A 19286-nucleotide genomic window follows, 5' to 3' on the forward strand; every position below is an offset into this window, starting at 1 on the left:
GCAGCTGATCAATGATTCTCTCTCATCACTGATGTTTCTATCTCTCTCTCTCCCTCTCCCTTCCTTTCTGAAATCAATTTTTAAAAAAGAGAGAGATACTATCTCTAAAGCACTCAGGACAGTGCCTAGTTCACAGGAAGTTCTGTAAAAGTACTTGTTACATAAATAAGTGAACATATAAGGTATCTTCTGCTTCAGTTTCACCATCCCATGCTGTCCCCCCATAGGCTGGGGCACCCCGTCTCTCAAGCACTAGCCTTTGCCCCAGCTGGCCTCTCCCCTGGGGTTCCCCCATATCACAGATACCCTGCTGATACCCTGAGGTTGGATAAGGGGTGAGTCATGGCTCCAACCTCCCAAAAAGGGGTGGTCCTGGCACAAAGCCCCCTTTACAGACTTGGGCACATGAACAGGCCAAGTCACAAAGACCCAAAGGAGTTACCGCTGCATGAGCCAGACCAGGGGTGAGCGCGCCTGCAGCCGAGGGCAGCCAGCACTGCCTACCTGGCCTGCTGCACTGGGCACTTGTCTGGGTTTCCCAGGAACACCTGCCGCATGACACTGGGGCTCATGAAGTCCACAAGGTTGACCAGGGCCCTGGGCACCTGAGGACAAGACCGTGGGTAAGAGAGGGGCTCCAGGGGCTCCTCCCTCCAGCTGCTGAGTGGAGTTCGGGGAAGCACCCACACTGGGCTTCACCTGGGATCCTGCCGGCCATGCGCCCACATGGCTGCAGTGTGAAGGGTGCCCCCTGGGATGGGAAGAGGTGGCAGACCCAAGTGTAAATGCTGCGAGTTCAGCTCCATTCAGCCATCAGTTAGTGAACCCAAATCTGTCAGCTTTAGTGGGAGAGGTACCTTTGACCATTTCTCTCTAGCCCAGTGGTTCTCTGGGTTGCACATTAGAATCACCTGGGAATCTTTTTAAAATCCTGATTTCGGGGCCTCATCCTCCGGAAATTCTGTTTCTTTGTTATGGGGTGGGGCCACAACATTAGTAACAAAGAAACAGAATTTCCAGAGGATGAGGCCCAGAAATCAGGATTTTAAAAAGATTCCCAGGTGATTCTAATGTGCAACCCAGAGAACCACTGGGCTAGAGAGAAATGGTCAAAGGTACCTCTCCCACTAAAGCTGACAGATTTGGGTTCACTAACTGATGGCTGAATGGAGCTGAACTCGCAGCATTTACACTTGGGTCTGCCACCTCTTCCCATCCCAGGGGGCACCCTTCACACTGCAGCCATGTGGGCGCATGGCCGGCAGGATCCCAGGTGAAAGCCCAGTGTAGGGCAAAGCTCTTTCCAGAGAATTGGAAACAGGTTGGGCCACCTTTTTGTTTTGCTTCTAAGTGAACTGCAAGCTCTGAAGGGCCAGGCAGAAAGTCCCACAAGGAATAGAAGCCTAGGAAGAGTCTCCAAAGAGCCCCCAGGCTGGGGACCTGCAGCCGCTCCACCTGTTGAGGAGGTGAGGGGGCAGCTGGGCCCCCAGGTGCAGGGGAGTAGAAGGGGGTCCCATGGGGCATCCAAGGCTTTTGTCCTCCTCAGGCCAAGCGTTGGGCCATGGGGCTTTGTCACCTAGACTCCTTTGGACCGACTCGAACCAGGTGCCTGAGACGCCTCAGCCAGGTGGGGCGGAGGAAGGGGCCTCGATGGTGAAGTCCCCCCTCAAACCCTGAACAGCTCTTCTCTCCCCTGTGTGCCTCCCTCCCCTCGGGGGCTCTGGGCTGGTGTGTTCAGTGAGTGTGGGGACAACACACCAAATGGTGCCTTCTTGTCTCACCTGGTAGGCTCTGGTGATGGCTTCCAACCTGGCCAGCTCCGGGGAGTTCTCCCGAGGGGTCAGCACGCAGTTACACAAAACGCTGGGAGAGGAGGAGCTGGTTAAGAGGAGAGGGCTGGGGGGGAGGTGAAGGCCCCCCTCGGCTCCAGCCCCAAGGACTTGTTCTCCCTCTGGCCTCCAGCTGTCACCAGCTCATCATTGTCGGAATCTGAGATGAGCAGTCGCTGTTATCAAAGATGGGCCAGCAGAAGGCTGAAACCTTCAGCCAGGGGCAGAAATAGAGAGTCCTCCTTCTAACTGCTTGGGGGTTCCAGTCTTTTTCTTTCTGAATTCTCAGGAATTGAAAGGGGGGCGGGGTAGAAGCACCATCGATCTGCCACCTGCTACCCTCACACGACCTGGGACATGGAGGTGCAGCCAGAAACCTCAGGGTCATGGGGTAAGGAGTGTACCCGTGCACACACACAGGTGTGATTGTCTGGGGGGGAGGTGAAGGCCCCCCTCGGCTCCAGCCCCAAGGACTTGTTCTCCCTCTGGCCTCCAGCTGTCACCAGCTCATCGTTGGCGGAATCTGAGATGAGCAGTCGCTGTTATCAAAGATGAGCCAGCAGAAGGCTGAAACCTTCAGCCAGAGCTTGCGTTCAGGGGCAGAAATAGAGAGTCCTCCTTCTAACTGCTTGGGGGTTCCAGTCTTTTTCTTTCTGAATTCTCAGGAATTGAAAGGGGGGCGGGGTAGAAGCACCATCGATCTGCCACCTGCTACCCTCACACGACCTGGGACATGGAGGTGCAGCCAGAAACCTCAGGGTCATGGGGTAAGGAGTGTACCCGTGCACACACACAGGTGTGATTGTGCAACCTGAGGGTCGATTCTAGGGATCGTCCTCCAAGAGGAGCTCCCAAGCCTACAGGTCGAAGTCAGGAGCCATGAGCAGGCCCGGCCCCGGTTACCGAATCTGTGCAGTAGTCACATAAGTCACTGCCTCCAATCAGCACCGTGATGACCTTCCAGTCCTCATGGAAATTTACTCTCTGCACAGAGGGAGGAAAATGCTTGATGATTTCCAACAAACAAATGCAAAACACCACAGCGCTAAGACTTCCTTGTCGGCTTGAAATAATAAAACCAGAATCGCAGAGCTGAAGGGATTTTAGGTGTTTATTTATAGATCACAGAATCTTAGCATCAGGAGGGACGTTCAAGGTCATGGTGATCAGCCACAAACCTCTCCCCATTGACACGATCTCCTCTGAAGGGTGTCCAACGAGGGCCACCCTACCGCTGCTTGAATGCCTCTAGTGACTGGGGGCTCACTGTTTTCATAGCAGACCAGTCCGTTTGGGGACTTTCGTGGGTTAGGAAATTAGTGTTTAAAAGTAACCCTAAATCGGACTCACGTGATCATCTTTCATCCGCTGCACCAGAGTCTGGACTTGGCTTGTAAGTTCCCTGAAAAGGAGAGGAAATGGGTCCTGTTCAGGAACAGTGCCTGGGTTTTCCCTCCTGAAGGGCCTGTCCTGGAGGTTCCCAGGGCAGGAGCCCCACTGTGTGAGCTGGCAGAGGCCCCGTGGCTCAGGGACAGGAGCTCCTTGCCTGTTCTGGAGAGTTATCACAACCGATAACCCTTTGAAAAGCCAATGGAGTGTTTGTCCTAAAGCGGTAGTCAAAGGAACTGCCAATTATGATTGTTACTCATCATCTCCTTTCTAGAACCACGCATGCAAAGCGCCTTTTAGGATTCCACGCTAGGAAACAACGTGTCGCCTTTGGAGGACTGGTTGAGCTCCTGAAATTAGATCTTTGGAGCTTGGCACGCTTCCTCTTTTTGCCCTGGCTGCCGGGAAGCTCACAGTGTGATGCTCAGGCCCAGGAACGATAAAATGCTCCTCCTGACGAGTGGTTTCCTCTCCCCCAGTGGCTGTGGTTTTTCTCTTAAGTATACATTATTTTAAAAAAATAAACTTATCTAAATGCTTTTAGAAATAAAAGGGGAATAAACCACACTGCACACGGGTGCGGGCTTATAATTTACGAAAGGACTGGATCCCGGGCATCCCGAGCTCCCACGAGTTCAGGGCCCTGTGGGATGGATCCACAGCACCGTGATCTCCTGGGACCCGAGGGTGGATCCGTCTGCCCCTATTCCCATTTCCCAGGCTCAGGAAACAGGTCCGGGGCTGTGCCCATCAACCCGAGGGCATGGGCGTCAGTAAGAAGATGACGGTGTGACAAAAGCGCAGCCGCCGGGGCCGAAACAAGGGAACCCAGGCTGCTCCTTGGGAGATGGTCCTGGGAGGCCGAGCACTTCTGCTTCTGCTGCCTCCGGCTTCTCAGCGGCACTTCCTGTCAGCTCCGCAGCGGCTAGTGACAGGCCCTAGTGACAGGCCGTGACTTGTTGCCCCGAGGCCTCGGAGGAAGGAGGCTCTGGCTTGCCCATCCCTTTGCTCGGCCCCCCTTTGGGGGAACTGCCACTGGTCAGGCTTTGGGGAGAGTGAGCCTCTCTAGCGCCATCACGCCATGGGGAGTTTAAAACGTTGGCTAAGGCTGGTCAGTTAGTCCAATGACGAGAACATGCTGCCCAGGAGTAAGGTCATGGGGTCAGCCCTCGGAGCATGGGACCTGCCCCAGCTCCAGCCTCTCTACGAGTCACAGGGCGGCCAGGGAAGGGAGCGCTGAGAGCCTCCCAAGTCCCTGCTGCACGTGCATAAATGCCCCCTTTGCACACACAGGGCAGTATTACCCTGAAAGGGGGTGCCTCCCACACCTCCTATTCCCCCCCAAATGCGTACTCAGCCTTCGCGCCCGGAACAGCCTGATTGAGGAACGCGTTGGTGTCATTGGCATCGCCTGTGCCCAGTGCATAGCCTGTGAGATATCTGTTGAACTTCCGAAGGATATCTGCAAGAGGAGGGGGAGAATGGGGCACAGAGCTTAGGATGGAAGGCCAGGGGTCTCCTCCGGTCTAGGGCCGCCAAAGTGGGCTGCGCTACCATTCTCACACAGCCCGGGGAGAGGACAGGATGGGCCAAGACAGCAAGGGCCTCCCAGCTCTCTCTCTCTCTTTTTATTTTCTTTACAATTCCCAGAGAATTGCTCAGAGAATCCTCACTGTCCCATTTGCTTGTCTCCTCACACTCTGGGCCAGTTGGAGAAATGGAGGCTCAGAATGTTTGGTGACTTGCCCTTGGTCACTTGGCAAACACATAGAAAGGACAGGGCTTGACCCCACGTCTCTGGGCTTCAATGACAGTGTTTATTCCACCCCGGCACGCTTCCTCTTTTTGCCCTGGCTGCCGGGAAGCTCACAGTGTGATGCTCAGGCCCAGGAACGATAAAATGCTCCTCCTGACGAGTGGTTTCCTCTCCCCCAGTGGCTGTGGTTTTTCTCTTAAGTATACATTATTTTAAAAAAATAAACTTATCTAAATGCTTTTAGAAATAAAAGGGGAATAAACCACACTGCACACGGGTGCGGGCTTATAATTTACGAAAGGACTGGATCCCGGGCAATCCGAGCTCCCACGAGATCAGGGACCTGTGGGATGGATCCACAGCACGGTGATCTCCTGGGACCCGAGGATGGGTCCGTCTGCCCCTATTCCCATTTCCCAGGCTCAGGAAACAGGTCCGGGGCTGTGCCCATCAACCTGAGGGCATGGGCGTCAGTAAGAAGATGACGGTGTGACAAAAGCGCAGCCGCCGGGGCCGAAACAAGGGAACCCAGGCTGCTCCTTGGGAGATGGTCCTGGGAGGCCGAGCACTTCTGCTTCTGCTGCCTCCGGCTTCTCAGCGGCACTTCCTGTCAGCTCCACAGCGGCTAGTGACAGGCCGTGACTTGTTGCCCCGAGGCCTCGGAGGAAGGAGGCTCTGGCTTGCCCATCCCTTTGCTCGGCCCCCCTTTGGGGGAACTGCCACTGGTCAGGCTTTGGGGAGAGTGAGCCTCTCTAGCGCCATCATGCCATGGGGAGTTTAAAACGTTGGCTAAGGCTGGTCAGTTAGTCCAATGACGAGAACATGCTGCCCAGGAGTAAGGTCATGGGGTCAGCCCTCGGAGCATGGGACCTGCCCCAGCTCCAGCCTCTCTACGAGTCACAGGGCGGCCAGGGAAGGGAGCGCTGAGAGCCTCCCAAGTCCCTGCTGCACGTGCATAAATGCCCCCTTTGCACACACAGGGCAGTATTACCCTGAAAGGGGGTGCCTCCCACACCTCCTATTCCCCCCCAAATGCGTACTCAGCCTTCGCGCCCGGAACAGCCTGATTGAGGAACGCGTTGGTGTCATTGGCATCGCCTGTGCCCAGTGCATAGCCTGTGAGATATCTGTTGAACTTCCGAAGGATATCTGCAAGAGGAGGGGGAGAATGGGGCACAGAGCTTAGGATGGAAGGCCAGGGGTCTCCTCCGGTCTAGGGCCGCCAAAGTGGGCTGCGCTACCATTCTCACACAGCCCGGGGAGAGGACAGGATGGGCCAAGACAGCAAGGGCCTCCCAGCTCTCTCTCTCTCTTTTTATTTTCTTTACAATTCCCAGAGAATTGCTCAGAGAATCCTCACTGTCCCATTTGCTTGTCTCCTCACACTCTGGGCCAGTTGGAGAAATGGAGGCTCAGAATGTTTGGTGACTTGCCCTTGGTCACTTGGCAAACACATAGAAAGGACAGGGCTTGACCCCATGTCTCTGGGCTTCAATGACAGTGTTTATTCCACCCCCGCAAGCCGCCTGTCCACATGCCTCTCCTCTCATTTCTTTATTTTTTACAGAATATTAATTCAGTGTTTGGTTATGCATAGATTATCTCCATTTAAAATTTAATACATGCCTCACTTATACAGCCTTTTTCTGTCCCAGGTGCTTTGAAGCAACAGAAGCATTCGTTAGGAATGCAGAAGGCAGAGCTGAGAAAGGAGCAATGGTGCCCTAACCAGTTTGGCTCAGTGGATTGAGCGTTGGCCTACAGACTGATTGGTCCCGGGTTCGATTCCGGTCAAGGGCATGTGCCTTGGTTGCAGGTGTGCAGGAGGCAGCTGATCGATGTTTCTCTCTCATCGATGTTACTAACTCTCTATCCCTCTCCCTTCCTCTCTGTAAAAAATCAATAAAAAAAAAATATATAAAGAGCAATGGCAGCACAAGTTAACAGCGTCATTGCTGTTCCGCAGAGAGCTCTGTTAGATCAGGCAGGTTCGTGGAGTTCCAAATAATGTGTCTAAAAACGATCATAATTCATTTATGTTGGCCAGAGAATGACCCTTACCCAGACAGGACTCTCATTGTATTTACTTGACAACAAGCCCCTCCTCCCAGGTCAATAGCAGTCAAAGGAAGACGCCACTTCCTCCTTTCTTAGCTGAGAAGCATCTCAAGAAACCCGAGGGTCAGATTCAGGGAGTGGACAGACTCAAGCCCCTGGTGGTTACTTACTCGGCAAGGTGGTCACGGTCTCCAGGGAGCCGTCTCCTCCTGAACTGTAGGGAGTAAGCCAGTGAGATCACATCAGTACATAGTATGTTTGTTTGTTCTTAGCAGCCATGCCATCAGATGTGCCGGACCCACCAGTCTCTTTGTGTTTGAGGGATTCTGAGCAAATCTGAATTCCCCAATGGGTTGGTTCCCCCCAAATCCAGGATTTGAAGGCAAAAGAGAGCTATTTCTTCTCTCCAACAAATCAAGAGGGAGAGAACTTAGCTGAGTATCTACTATGTGTCCAGCCAGGAACTCGACTCTCTGCATGAGTTATCTCACATTTCCCCAAGCTTATGAGGTAGATGCCACTATTTCCATTTTACAGAATAGAAAGCTAAGGTTCCGTTTCTAACGGCTACTAAAACCCATACAGGTAACAAAAAACAGCTTGAGCTGGAAACCTTCAGAAAATGGATAAACTTTCTGTCTAGTGTGGAGGTCAATCTCACACTAGTCTAATTTCATCTCATCTAACAGTTTCCTGGCCTTCAATCTAACCCTAAGACACACTCAAAATCTCCTTTCCTTTCCTGCATTAAAATTGAATATACGTGGGAAGGAGAGAAGTATACCTATTTTAACAAAGTCCAATGGTCAGATGTACTGCATTTACTGTTGTTGTTTTTTTCCTGCACTTCCCTCCTCAATCCCAGCCTTAGTCTAGACCCGTGGTCGGCAAACTGCGGCTCGAGAGCCAAATGCGGCTCTTTGGCCCCTTGAGTGTGGCTCTTCCTAAGCCTTAGGAGGACCCTAATTAAGTTAATAACAATGTACCTACCTATATAGTTTAAGTTTAAAAAATTTGGCTCGCAAAAGAAATTTCAATCGTTGTACTGTTGATATGTGGCTCTGTTGACTAATGAGTTTGCCGACCACGGGTCTAGACCAATAGATCATGAAAACACAGTGTTTAGCATCTAGCCCACTAGGAGAGGCTTCCAGAGCACAGGCCATGAGTCAAAGTCATGGCTGTCCTTTACTCAAGGAACGCTTGGCATGAAGTTGACTCCTTCATACCAGGGTGGTCAAGGGCTTCCTTAAGCCAAATGCTCAGCAGTCCCTGGTCATGGAGAGAGAGGAGCCAGGTGAGCCCCGCCCTTCCACCTCACTCAGGTCTTTCTCTCCCACCTCCCAAAAAATGTCTGAACCTAACATGGCCGGTGGTTGGGCATTTGTATGAGCTTCTGATTCTTTGCCAATTCTGCACCAAGCTGTGCTGTAGCTGCTTCTGATCCTCCTTTCTTTGAACTAAAAGCACTAAATCAGAATACGCCACACTTACAAGAAAACGATAAATCATGCACTTTCTCTAATCACTGTGTTCTCACTCTGCTTCTTTTTTCCCTTCGATAAACATGGAAACATAAACAGAGACATACATAAACACACAGGTCAAGTACTTCCTACTGTAAAAGGTATCTTTGTTCTAAAGTAAGTGTTGTAGCTGATCAAGACCAATAGGCTACGGAAATCTCTCTCTCTCTCTCTGTCTCTGAGCCCATTTTAGAGTGAACATTTCCAGGAGGAAAGAGAGAATTATACGAATAAATATGGAACGGGAAGTTTAAGCCCTCATTTTGATCAGAACGATGTGAAACAGGAACGAAAACGGATCCATATGAACAGCTAGTCTACAGGAGAACTGCAGACTCATGTAATTGGTATTACACCATGAGCTCAATATTACACCATGAGCTCAGCGGCTGGGCTTGCTCCTCTGCTGCCAGCACCGTGCAGGGAAACGCAGGGTAGATGCTCGGTAACACTGGCCGAGGGAGTTTCAGTAATGTGAGGCTGAACTCATCAACAAGACAAAGAAATGCATTTTCTGGTAAGTAAATTTTATTTTGGTCCTTTGAATGGTGTCCAACAAGCAAACTGAATTCAACAGAAGAAAAGGCAATGCTCTAAAGACCTCTGGCCTGCCACACCGTGAAGCTATGATTCTCACGGGTCAAGGGGCCTCAGAAATATTCTCAGCCAAACCTCTTGCTCATGGCCACCCACCTCCCAAGAATTCTGAGTCTACTTCTCCCCTGTCCAACTCCATGAGGCTCACCCTGTCCACTTCCCTTGGAGGAAGAGTCTCGAGTTGCATTTTAAATTTTCCTAGGATCATTCACTGTCTAGTATTTCCAATCTGGGAGCATTATTGACTTCAGGGAATTGCTTTTCTCAGATTAGTCTAGTACAGAGATCTTTAACTTTTATTCACCTTATGGCGCACATAAGCTAATTACTAAAATTCTTCAGCACACCAAAAAATATAATTTTGGCTGATCTGACAAAAAATAATTTTACATTTGATTCATTCACAGTGATGACTGGCAATCTAAGGGAAAAGAAGTCAGTCCCCCTAACAAAATAGTCAGGTGTTGCATGTTTTAAAATTTCTGCGGCAAACCAGGTAAAAATCGCTGGGCTAGTATGTGGACAGTTTCCAGGGGATGCTAATAGGTATACAAACAAAGAAAGCATTCTGGGGTTAAGGAAGCACTGGATTAAATAGATACAATTTTAAAAAATTTTCTTCATTGTAGATATTCTCAGAGCCTTTAATATGCTAACATGCATGTGAATTCCCCAGAGGAAGGATATAGTAGGTATTGTTTCCCCAAAAATACAAAGCATTTTTCCCTCTTCAGGAACGTGGCTGGGGCTAGTGTTCCCTGGAACACACTCTGGGGAACAGTCTATATATTCCACCATGTGTCAAGCTGTCTCTCAGACTCTGACCCAGAGCTTCATCTTTAACACATGGGGATCTTGGGGCAGGTATTTGAAACATTTAGAACAAGCAAAGGGTTTAAAGGGCTAGCAGCCCTTGAATAGATGAGGCCTTGGAATGAAAACTCCAAGACAAACATGAGTTCCTACTGGACCTCACTTGTAGGAAGAATCGACACAAGGGCCACTTGTTCCTCTTGCTGCAGAGAGGAACGTTTAGCAGAAGATGGCCTGTGGGTATCTGACTCTCAGAACCTGTGCAGTCCAACGGCTTGTAAAATTGGGCAGATCACCTCCCTTCCCCGACTGCACGCCAGGCCCAGCGTCTCCATCACCCGGGGGCTGGCGCATCTATTTTCTGTTTCCCACACTGGGATGTGAGGCCATGGCCTCCGTTGGCTAAGACTAAATGCAGCTGCCACAGCCTCCGACTTTTTCCGGGTTGGAATAAGCTCGGCTTCCTTCCTCTCCCTCGGGTGTTTCTGTTTCTCGCAGCCTCAGTAACATTCGGGGCACAGGGGTCCGGAGGGGAGGCTCGGTTTTGCTCCGAGGCAGCCTGCTAGTGACCACTTACCTGGCTGAGGTATGTGGGAACCTAGGGGACATCAGGGCTGGGAGGCGATTCCCTCAGCTCTCAGGGTGATGTCCTCATGCTACCCACACCCTGGATCCTCTCTGTGGGTGGCTACAGGCTGAGTGGGGACACCTCTCTCACCTGGCAAACCTGTCTCTTGAGACTGTCCTCAGGGTTGACCAGAGGACTGTCACAACCCTAAGCACCCCAGTGTTCCCTCTCACTTTCTCGGAAGAAGCGAATCATTTGAATTCACTGTGAAGGAAAGGGAGGAGGAGGCAAGCGCATCGCGGGGCCACCCAGCTTCTCGTTAGCACTCTGCCCCCTCGTGGCTGGCTTTGTTCTAGTTGCTCTGAATCCTGAGCTAATCGCCAATGACTGTGCAGCGTGCTTCAGTGCGAACTTTATTAGGAAAGAAGCTTAAGAATGCCCACATCTAACCGCTCCCCTGCTCTTCTACTTCTGTGGCTGGAAAGTTCTCTCTCTCCCTTTCCGCCTGCCTAATTGCTAATCTGTCAAGACACGACTGGGGTCCCACCTTCTCTGGGAAGCTAGGTTGGTATTCCCCCTTCTGCATCCCTGTAGCACTCGGCCACCTTCTATTCCTACAGAGCACTTGCCGGATGAGCATACGCATTTGCCTGTGTTCCCCATACGGCCCCCTCATTCCACGTGTGTTGGCTGTGATTTTGTCTTGGTCATTTCCTCCCGAAGTGTAGTGCATTGTGGAGTTTTCTGTATAGGTGTGTACATACACGTAAAGGCAGAGGTGCGACTACAGACCGACACGAATGGATACATATAGACAGTAAACAGAGACGTGGTGCACATATACACGCAAACGGGTGGGTGAAGACTCAGAGAGCTGGTGTTTTTCGGGTGCATTTCATGTTGGATTTGCTGAGCCAGGAGTCTGATAAGGACCCTGGTTTGCATTTTCTGCACAATTTAAAAAGAAAAAGAAAAAGAAAGGTCACCAACAGTCAAAGATCTCTCTTCTCATCGCATGGTCACATTTGGCAGACATACATGGAGGTTTTTCTTCTGAAAGCCCCTTCCAGACCTGGTCCCAGCTCTTTGGTATTTATGCATTTACAGGAGACAGACACCCCCCTCTCCCCCCATCTCTGGGAGTGAACATGGGATGGGAGGGGGTCAGGGTTAACATTACCTATATGACAGCCCCCGGTACTGGGTGGTGACATCAGGAAGGTCGTCTGGTTTGGAGCCAATTCCATTGCCAGCCTTAGGAAACACACAAAAATCCAGGGAAATCAGCAAGTGAGAGAGCGCGGAGGCTGCGGGTGTGCAGGTGGTTCCCAGCCCACTCATCGCGCGTGAGCAGAACGCTGGACGGGTGTCAGGAAAGCTGGGCTCGCGGCCTGCAAACCGCAGCTGCCTCCTCATCGCACGGAGGGCCTGGCTGGCTTATCTCACAGGGCTCTGCTCATGACCAAATGGGATCAGAGTTGTAAAAATCGGTTTGAAAGCCTCTGAAGTGCTTTACGAATGGGAGACACGGTTACGGTATTACTATCGGCATCATGCTCCGGAGTTCCCCCTAAGCACAAAGAAGAGGTCATAGATCCGGGTGGGCTGCAGTGGGCAGATTTCTCATGAACTTTACGCTTCTCTCCTTCCCCCCGCCCCCCCACTTCCCGCCCGGGACCTTCTGTAAGGCAACCCATGGCTTTAGAAGAGCTGCCTGACCGCGGCCCTCTGGGATGGTAGAGCCCTGTTTCTCGGAACTTAGGATCAGCCTTCAGCCACAGCTCTGGAGCCGCTGCTGCTCTCCGTGCGATGCAAAGAGGAAAGGGTATGAGCTGCTTGTAAAGCATCATCCAAAGGAGAAGTGCACCCACACGGGGAGGTGTAGGAGATTTTTTGAGTCACAGTGGCATTTTTGCAATGGTTAAAAAAGTGTAGTTAGGTGTTTAAACCCTCCACTACCTGAGAGAATTCAGTTCACTCCTGAAAAAGACCTCCCTTTGCACACCCGAGTGAGAAAGGGGCTGCGAAACAAGCCATCGCCATGTTCTTAGATGGACAAGGCCAGAGCAGAGAGGGGGACACTGCAGGGGTCAGGAGCGCAGGCCCCGGAGTTGGCACTGGCACCGGGAGCTGATGCAGCCACCCCCATGCCACCCAGGGCCCGAGTCCTTACAGTTAGAGAATCCCCCAGAGCGGCCACAACTCGGATATCTGCAGGTCTCAGGGCGTGCACTGGAGAGACAAGTGGGCACACTTGAGTCTGCGGGAAGGAAGCTGCAGTCGGAGTCTAGTGCTTCTTTAAGAAAGATCAGGAAAGCCAGCGCAGGGGCGCTGGGGCCTCGCAGGACTGAGGGTCCATGCCCCCTGAGGCAGGGGTTATATAAGGACAGACTTTCCCCATAAAGAATCCTGGACCTATGGGAGGGAGAGGTGCAGGGAGAGAGGAAGAAAAGGGAATGGAAGGAAGGATGGGAGGAAGGAAGGAAGGGAAGCAGGATGGGAGGGAGTGGGGGAAGGAGGCAAGATGGGAGGGAGGGAGAGAAGGCACGGCGGGATCCCACCACTGTGGGGCCAGCTGTCCTGTGGAATACCAGCTGTGACCCCAGTGCACAACCAGATGGGCACTGCGCCATCTGAGATGCAGTTCAGGGCCTGATGCCCAGCCCATTTGGAGCTGGTTCTGAATTTCCAACAACAACTGAGAAATAATCAGATCAGGCCTTCCTGTGCCCCCAAGTGCCTTCTAAAGCCTCCAGGGAGCTTCGCAGCCCTGCAGGCAACAGGGATCGCAGAGCCTGGAGCCCCAGGACAACTCATAGAGCTGGGTCGCTCCTGGGACTCCCGCGGCACCCCTCGCCCCTCCTCTGGGCCTCAGTGAGGTCAGACCACCGGGCTAGGCCACTGGATGGGAGGTCACAGGGCTCCTCCCTGTGCTCCCGTTAAGGGGCTGACGTGGAAGGGCAGCGAACAGCTCCTGGCCTGGCCACCTGGGGCCTGCCAGGTGAGACATGTCACAGGGCAGAGGGAGACAAATCAGGGACTTGTCCCAGGCGACCGCCCAGACAGGAAGCAGGCACTGAATTACGATGGAAAATGCTGTCAGAACATTCATTGGCTCCTGCGATCTGTGGAGAGCCCTGGGTCCTGGCGTATCGCCGAGGACTCACCTGAGGTGGGCGGTGAGGCCGAAGGGGTTGTGTCCCCGCACAGCAGCTGGCTCCCATGACCCTAAGGGCATAGAGTGAATCTCAGGGGTGGAAGGACCTGAGCGTCAGACCTGCAGAGAGCTTTAACACAGACTCCTGCCCCCTCTGCCTAGAAGGAGGAGCCTAGAAGGGCATTGAAGAAGGCTCCCGAGGTGATTCTGAACATCAGCCACTCCCGGGATCTGCTAACCTAGTGCAGACCCCTCTACCAACTAATGCAAGAATGGGGGCATCAGCAAAATGACCCCCCCACCCCCCATCCCGCTTCTAAAGCAGCTTTATGGGGAGGATGGGGTCTTCACCTATGTTTTTGCTGACGCTGCGATTTGACAGGCTGGGCCCATTCTGGGCTGCTATTGATGGAGCTTACCCCACCCTGCACCCCGCCTGAGGTGTAGGTGGACGGACTTTATAAAAGAGTGTGAACCCCTTATTCTCACCCACCCTGTTGGGCCAGTCCCAGCTCAGGGGCTGCCCCATGCATTGGCTGGTGAGATGAAAGAAAGCAACAGGCAGATACCTGCACGCTGTTCTTGTAGGTGCTCAGAAACGGCGAGTCCTGTGAGAAGAGGGGAGTGAACAACCACGGTGAATTCGGCTTGCTTCCTGCTCACCCACTCTAAGAGGTGCTGACCTCAGCACAAACACTTAAACACCTGTGGCCTCCCGGCTCCACACTGTGAGCCCCTCCCTGCCAGGCTGACCCTGGAGCTCCTTCCCAGGATGCACTGGGGCCCTCTCTGCAGCCCTGACCCAACCTGAACTCACAGGAACAATTAGAATAAACCCTGCTCCTGGGAAGACCAGGTCTGCTCTTCACCTCCCACCCAGCTGGCTGGGCGGCTGTGTCACCTCTTTCTCAACCCTGCCCCTCCCAACAGAGCACCACTCTCTTCTAATACAAGCCCTGTCTCTATGCCCTAGGCCCCCTTGCCACCCCCTGCCACTCCTACCCTGCAGCAGCCTGGGCTCCTTCCTGCCCAGGCAAGACAAGCCAGGCTCTCTGAGGTCCTGCCTCATGCAAGCCCAGCTCAGTGGGACCCGCTGGGAACACAGAGGAGCTCACAGAGGCGAGGGAGCAGCTGCAGAGGCCTAAGAATCTCCCAACAATATGTGAGTGAGCATGGGGGCTTGATCCGCGTTGCCTTCCTGGCTAATGTCTGTCCCATCCTGCCCTTGACCTTCTCCCCACCCCCTCGCCTTCCCAGTGAGAGCTGGGTGGTGATGTGTGTTCCTCGTTCTGCCCGGAAAGAGCAGCTCGTAGCCCAGGGCTGTGCCAGGGCTCGCTGTGCCAGGAAGAGATGGAGGAGCCCTCTAAGGCAGTGATGGCGAACCTATGACACTCATTTTGAACTCATTTTTTTGGTTGATTTTTCTTTGTTAAATGGCATTTAAATATATAAAATAAATAACAAAAATATAAATCTTTGTTTTACTCTGGTTGCAAATATCAAAAAATTTCTATATGTGACAAGGCACCAGAGTTAAGTTAGGGTTTTTCAAAATGCTGACACGCCGAGCTCCAAAGGTTCGCCATCACTGATCTAGGGCCTCCTGGCCACAGGGCTGTTATCCATCACAGTCCAACCAGACAGGGCGCTGTGGGTGGTTACCCGGAGCCTGGGATGTGTGAGTAGGCGAACAGAGCTGTGGTGTTCAATGAACTGAGAAACCTTCATGCGACGTTAAAAGGCTGGAAAAGATGCTTCAGATGGAGCCGTCGCAAGAATGTGCTTTTACTTTACCTTGTTCGGACATGTGATATTGATCTTGCTTTCAAAATCATGCCATCTTGCCTTCTGGCCAACAGGTTCCAGCTAAACCAAGAAGCAGGAAGGCAGGGAGTGAGAAAAAAGGTGGTAAGAATGGAAAAGTCAGGCCGTGGGTCAGGGCTGGAGAAGGGAGTGGGGACAAAGACATGGATCTACGATCGTTGCTGTGCCAGGACTCACACGGCCTGAGGGACGGGCCTCTGAGGTCCCGAGAAAGCTTTCTGGAGTCTTTTTCTTAGCAGAGGAAGGACACTTTTCCCGACCTCGGTCATCTTACCATGTTGTTCCAGAGAGCACTGCCCGAGTGCGCATGAGACTTCTTGCTGAAGTGGAAACAGTCCGGAGCGAAGAAAGAGCTGTCAGGCAGCCCCTCCTGGGCACAGGGCAGAGAAGAGGGGCTGTGTTAGGGGACGCCGGGCAGCACAGATAATGCTCAGACACAGCTGGGCGCTACCTGTGCCCCCCATTTCTCCACGGTGCGTGCTTTCTTTACCGGGGTCTTGGGCAGGTCCACTTTTTCGAAGAACGGCTGCACGACCACCGTAAAATCTTCCCTTGTGTCGTATCGCCCACCCTCAACCAGCTGGTGCGTCCGCTCCTGCGGGAGGCAAACGGGACGGGGTCAGGGCTCGCTGCATCTGCTCCGTCTTTGTGCCACATCTTCTCTGCCACAGAACGAAGCGGTGTCTGAACTTGGAGTAAAACCGATCTGCAGCCAAAGCTCAACTGATCAGGAGTCAGCTGGTATTTTTTAGACCAGCCTTTATCTCAACCCCTGTCCTCAGCCTCTGCTGCCATTGCATACATTTGACCTTGGAATGTAGGGAAAAACCTAAGTCCATCAGCTTGATCCTCTTGTAAAGCTCTTGACTAAAATTTGGGGAGAGGGCCCGGCTGGTGTGGCTCGGTGGTTGAGTGTCAACCTATGAGACAGGAGGGCACGGGTCAATTCCTGGTCAGGGCACATGCCCGGGTTGTGGGCTCGATCCCCAGTGTGGGGTGTGCAGGAGGCAGCTGGTCAATGATTCTCTCTCATCATTGATGTTTCTATCTCTCTCTCCCTTTCCCTTCCTCTCTGGAATCAATAAAAAAATATGTATTTTAAAATCCGGGGAGGGGTACATATTTGATTAAATGACTTGTTGGGATAATCCTTACACCTACTTTATTTCTGTCCTACATTTGTTCAGAAAATCCAAGGTGAGTCCACAAGGCCATTTAACGCCTATTTATATAGCGTGTGCGTGGTGTGTGTGAGCATGCGGGCTCCCGTGCCTGCACACCCCTGTGAGCCGCTCAGGTCTGTCCAGGAAGGTAATGAAGCTGTTCCTCTCGCAGCTTCCACTTGGGCTCAGTTCCAGGAGGACCAATTAACCCAGTTCTGGCTCCCGCTCCTGCCAGACTGCCGTCTCACTGCTTGCCAGGTGCTCACCATTCAGGGCCGAAACCCTGGCTACAGAGGGAGGTCAGGTTTGCAAACCCGAGAACATTCGTGTGGTCACTTCAGAAGACACTATGCACTTTCTTTGCCCAGGGACAGCCAGAAAGAGAGCCCTGTACTGGCAGTGCCTCAAGTTTGACCTCCCAGGGGAGTCTCCTGGTTACAAGCAGAGCCTCGAGTAAGGCAGAGGGTGCGATGCCACTAGCTAGCTGGTGGGTTTCAGCAAGATGCTTTCCTTCTCTAGACCTCTATTTCCTCATCTGTAAGTGGAGGATGTTTGGCAAGACCTGGACCATCACTGAAGCCCTTTCCAATGCTACTGGTTACTCCACGATCAACCACGATGGCTCACAGTGGCACCATGCATCTCGAGAAAGGAAAGAAACCGTGTCTAGCGTGCCTGGCGCCAGGTGGCACTAATAGCAATGATCGTCTCCAGGGAGAGTGACGGGAACCCATCGCTTTTGCTGGAAGTAGGGAGGGAAAGGGTCCTGAGAGAGGGCCTGGGGGCCTCAGGTGGCTGAGCTGTGAGTTCCTCCAGGACACTAAGTTAGAGTCTCAGTGGTAGCAAGATCAGGCCTGGAACAGCTGGCCAATCTAGAAAGGTCGGGGCAGGCAATTTTGGTGAATTGTTCTTCTTTTTGTCTACCCAGCATCTGAACCCACTTTTTAAAAAAATATATTTTTATTGATTTCAGGGAGAAAGGGAGAGGGAGAGAGAGATAGAGACAACAATGATGAGAGAGAATCATTGATAGCCACCTCCCGCATGCTCCCTACTGGGGATGGAGCCTGCAACCTGGGCGTGTGCCCTGACCAGGAATTGAACCATGACCTCCGGGATCATAGTGTGACGCTCAACCACTGAGCCACGTCGGTGGGGCTGAACCCACTTTCCATGTTTGAGAAACTCCTCTGTTAGACAGCAGCCTGCTGCTCACTGTAGGAGGTAAGAAAGGCAAATACTGGCTTCTCAATGCCCCTCACAACCAGGCCAAGGGCATGTGCCGGGGGTCCCCAATGGATGCTCCCGCCTCAGGCGTGGGGTTGGAAACTAGTGGCAGAAAGATGGAGGCACACAAGCTCCATTCTGCAGAGGGTAGCACCTGCATCCATGGTGTCCATGGTGTCTCCCGGGACTAGTTCTTTGGCCTATTTTGATTCTTATGGTTTGGTCCCTAAAATTCCACGATTCTGGTGGCTTGGCCTCTGACCCTACCTTTCTAGCTCTTTCTGATATTCGGATGAAATAATAAATCTGATTAAATTAACCAGAATGACACAAGCTTTTGTTGCTTGAACCCAAGAACCCCACCTGGACCAGGTTTGCCCTCCTGGCCATAATCTCCGCTGCCTTCCCTCTCCTGCTGCGGGCCTTGGAGACACAGGCGCCTGCTCACAGAGGAGGAGGAGGTGCAGTGGGCAGTCACCCAGACTGCTGGGCGATGGCGTCAGAGCCTGACAGATAGGGATTCATTCTCCTGAGCCCTGACACCCCTGGCAGGTGTGGCTCTCCCGAAAGGGTCTGCAGAGAAGTGGTTCTACTCTAAGGAGTCCTTGGACTTGAAGGACGAGCCCACTGTGGACGCTGTTTGCAGGCCACTCTCCACGGTCTGGGAGTGACTGGACACTTAAATTGGGGGGGAAGACGGGATAGAGTCAAGGGAGTCAGCTGCTCTGGTCAAAGCTTTGATGGGGAAAGGCCTAAACTGAACGACCCATAGGATGTCTGGAGACCACCTGCTGACTCTCTCCTCGTGCTCCCCAATAACACCCGTTCCCCTGGGGGCGGGGGGGACGGGACACAGAGAATGCATGTTCTCTCACGGAATCTTCCAGACTCCGTTGGGTGGAAAGAGTTTCCCACCGGGAGTCAGAGGCTCCTACCCATTCCCCATGGACAACTGGAAGTAACTGAGACTTGGTGGTGCGTGCTCGGTGGCCTGGCTCTATGGCTGATAAGATAAATGGAACCACAGTCCCCGCCGCCTTGCAGGGTGTCTTTAAATATGCAAACTGGTCAGAGGTAACCTCACACCCGGTCGGGGTCCCAATAACTTAGGCACATTCTCTCTCCAACCTGAGCAACCACACCCACAGCAGCTCTGTGCAGCTCAGAGCCCTTTCCCGCCTCACCTGATACTTCTTATTCAGTTCGACGAGGGAGGCAAGCTCTGTTGAGTTATCCTCATACTTCAGGACACAGGGACACAAATTCCTGCGGAGCAAACAGAAGGGGTGCCCCACCCCACCAAGTCACCGTCTGAGTGCGCGATGCAGAAATGGCGGCCTGAGATTCGGAATCTGTTTGACTTGGAGGTATCAGGGGTC

The 19286-nt window shown here is 52.6% G+C and overlaps 1 protein-coding gene across 1 annotated transcript in view; it reads right to left on the reverse strand.

Moving 5' to 3' along the window:
- Positions 1 to 19286, reverse strand: part of PLB1 (phospholipase B1) — a 130676-nt gene that overhangs the window by 44458 nt on the left and 66932 nt on the right. The window contains exons 26-40 of the mRNA XM_014546609.1: positions 19092 to 19173; positions 16008 to 16112; positions 15792 to 15887; positions 15488 to 15559; positions 14263 to 14301; positions 13704 to 13764; positions 12710 to 12768; positions 11717 to 11790; positions 7203 to 7246; positions 6015 to 6123; positions 3180 to 3231; positions 2733 to 2813; positions 2175 to 2368; positions 1782 to 1878; positions 505 to 605 (exon numbers count right to left, since the gene is read on the reverse strand). Coding sequence (XP_014402095.1) covers positions 505 to 605; positions 1782 to 1878; positions 2175 to 2368; positions 2733 to 2813; positions 3180 to 3231; positions 6015 to 6123; positions 7203 to 7246; positions 11717 to 11790; positions 12710 to 12768; positions 13704 to 13764; positions 14263 to 14301; positions 15488 to 15559; positions 15792 to 15887; positions 16008 to 16112; positions 19092 to 19173 — 1266 coding nt within the window. The remainder of the gene's footprint in view (positions 1 to 504; positions 606 to 1781; positions 1879 to 2174; positions 2369 to 2732; positions 2814 to 3179; positions 3232 to 6014; positions 6124 to 7202; positions 7247 to 11716; positions 11791 to 12709; positions 12769 to 13703; positions 13765 to 14262; positions 14302 to 15487; positions 15560 to 15791; positions 15888 to 16007; positions 16113 to 19091; positions 19174 to 19286) is intronic.

Source organism: Myotis brandtii, unplaced genomic scaffold (assembly GCF_000412655.1).
Source record: "Myotis brandtii unplaced genomic scaffold, ASM41265v1 scaffold454, whole genome shotgun sequence".
NCBI classification, from domain to species: domain Eukaryota; kingdom Metazoa; phylum Chordata; class Mammalia; order Chiroptera; family Vespertilionidae; genus Myotis; species Myotis brandtii.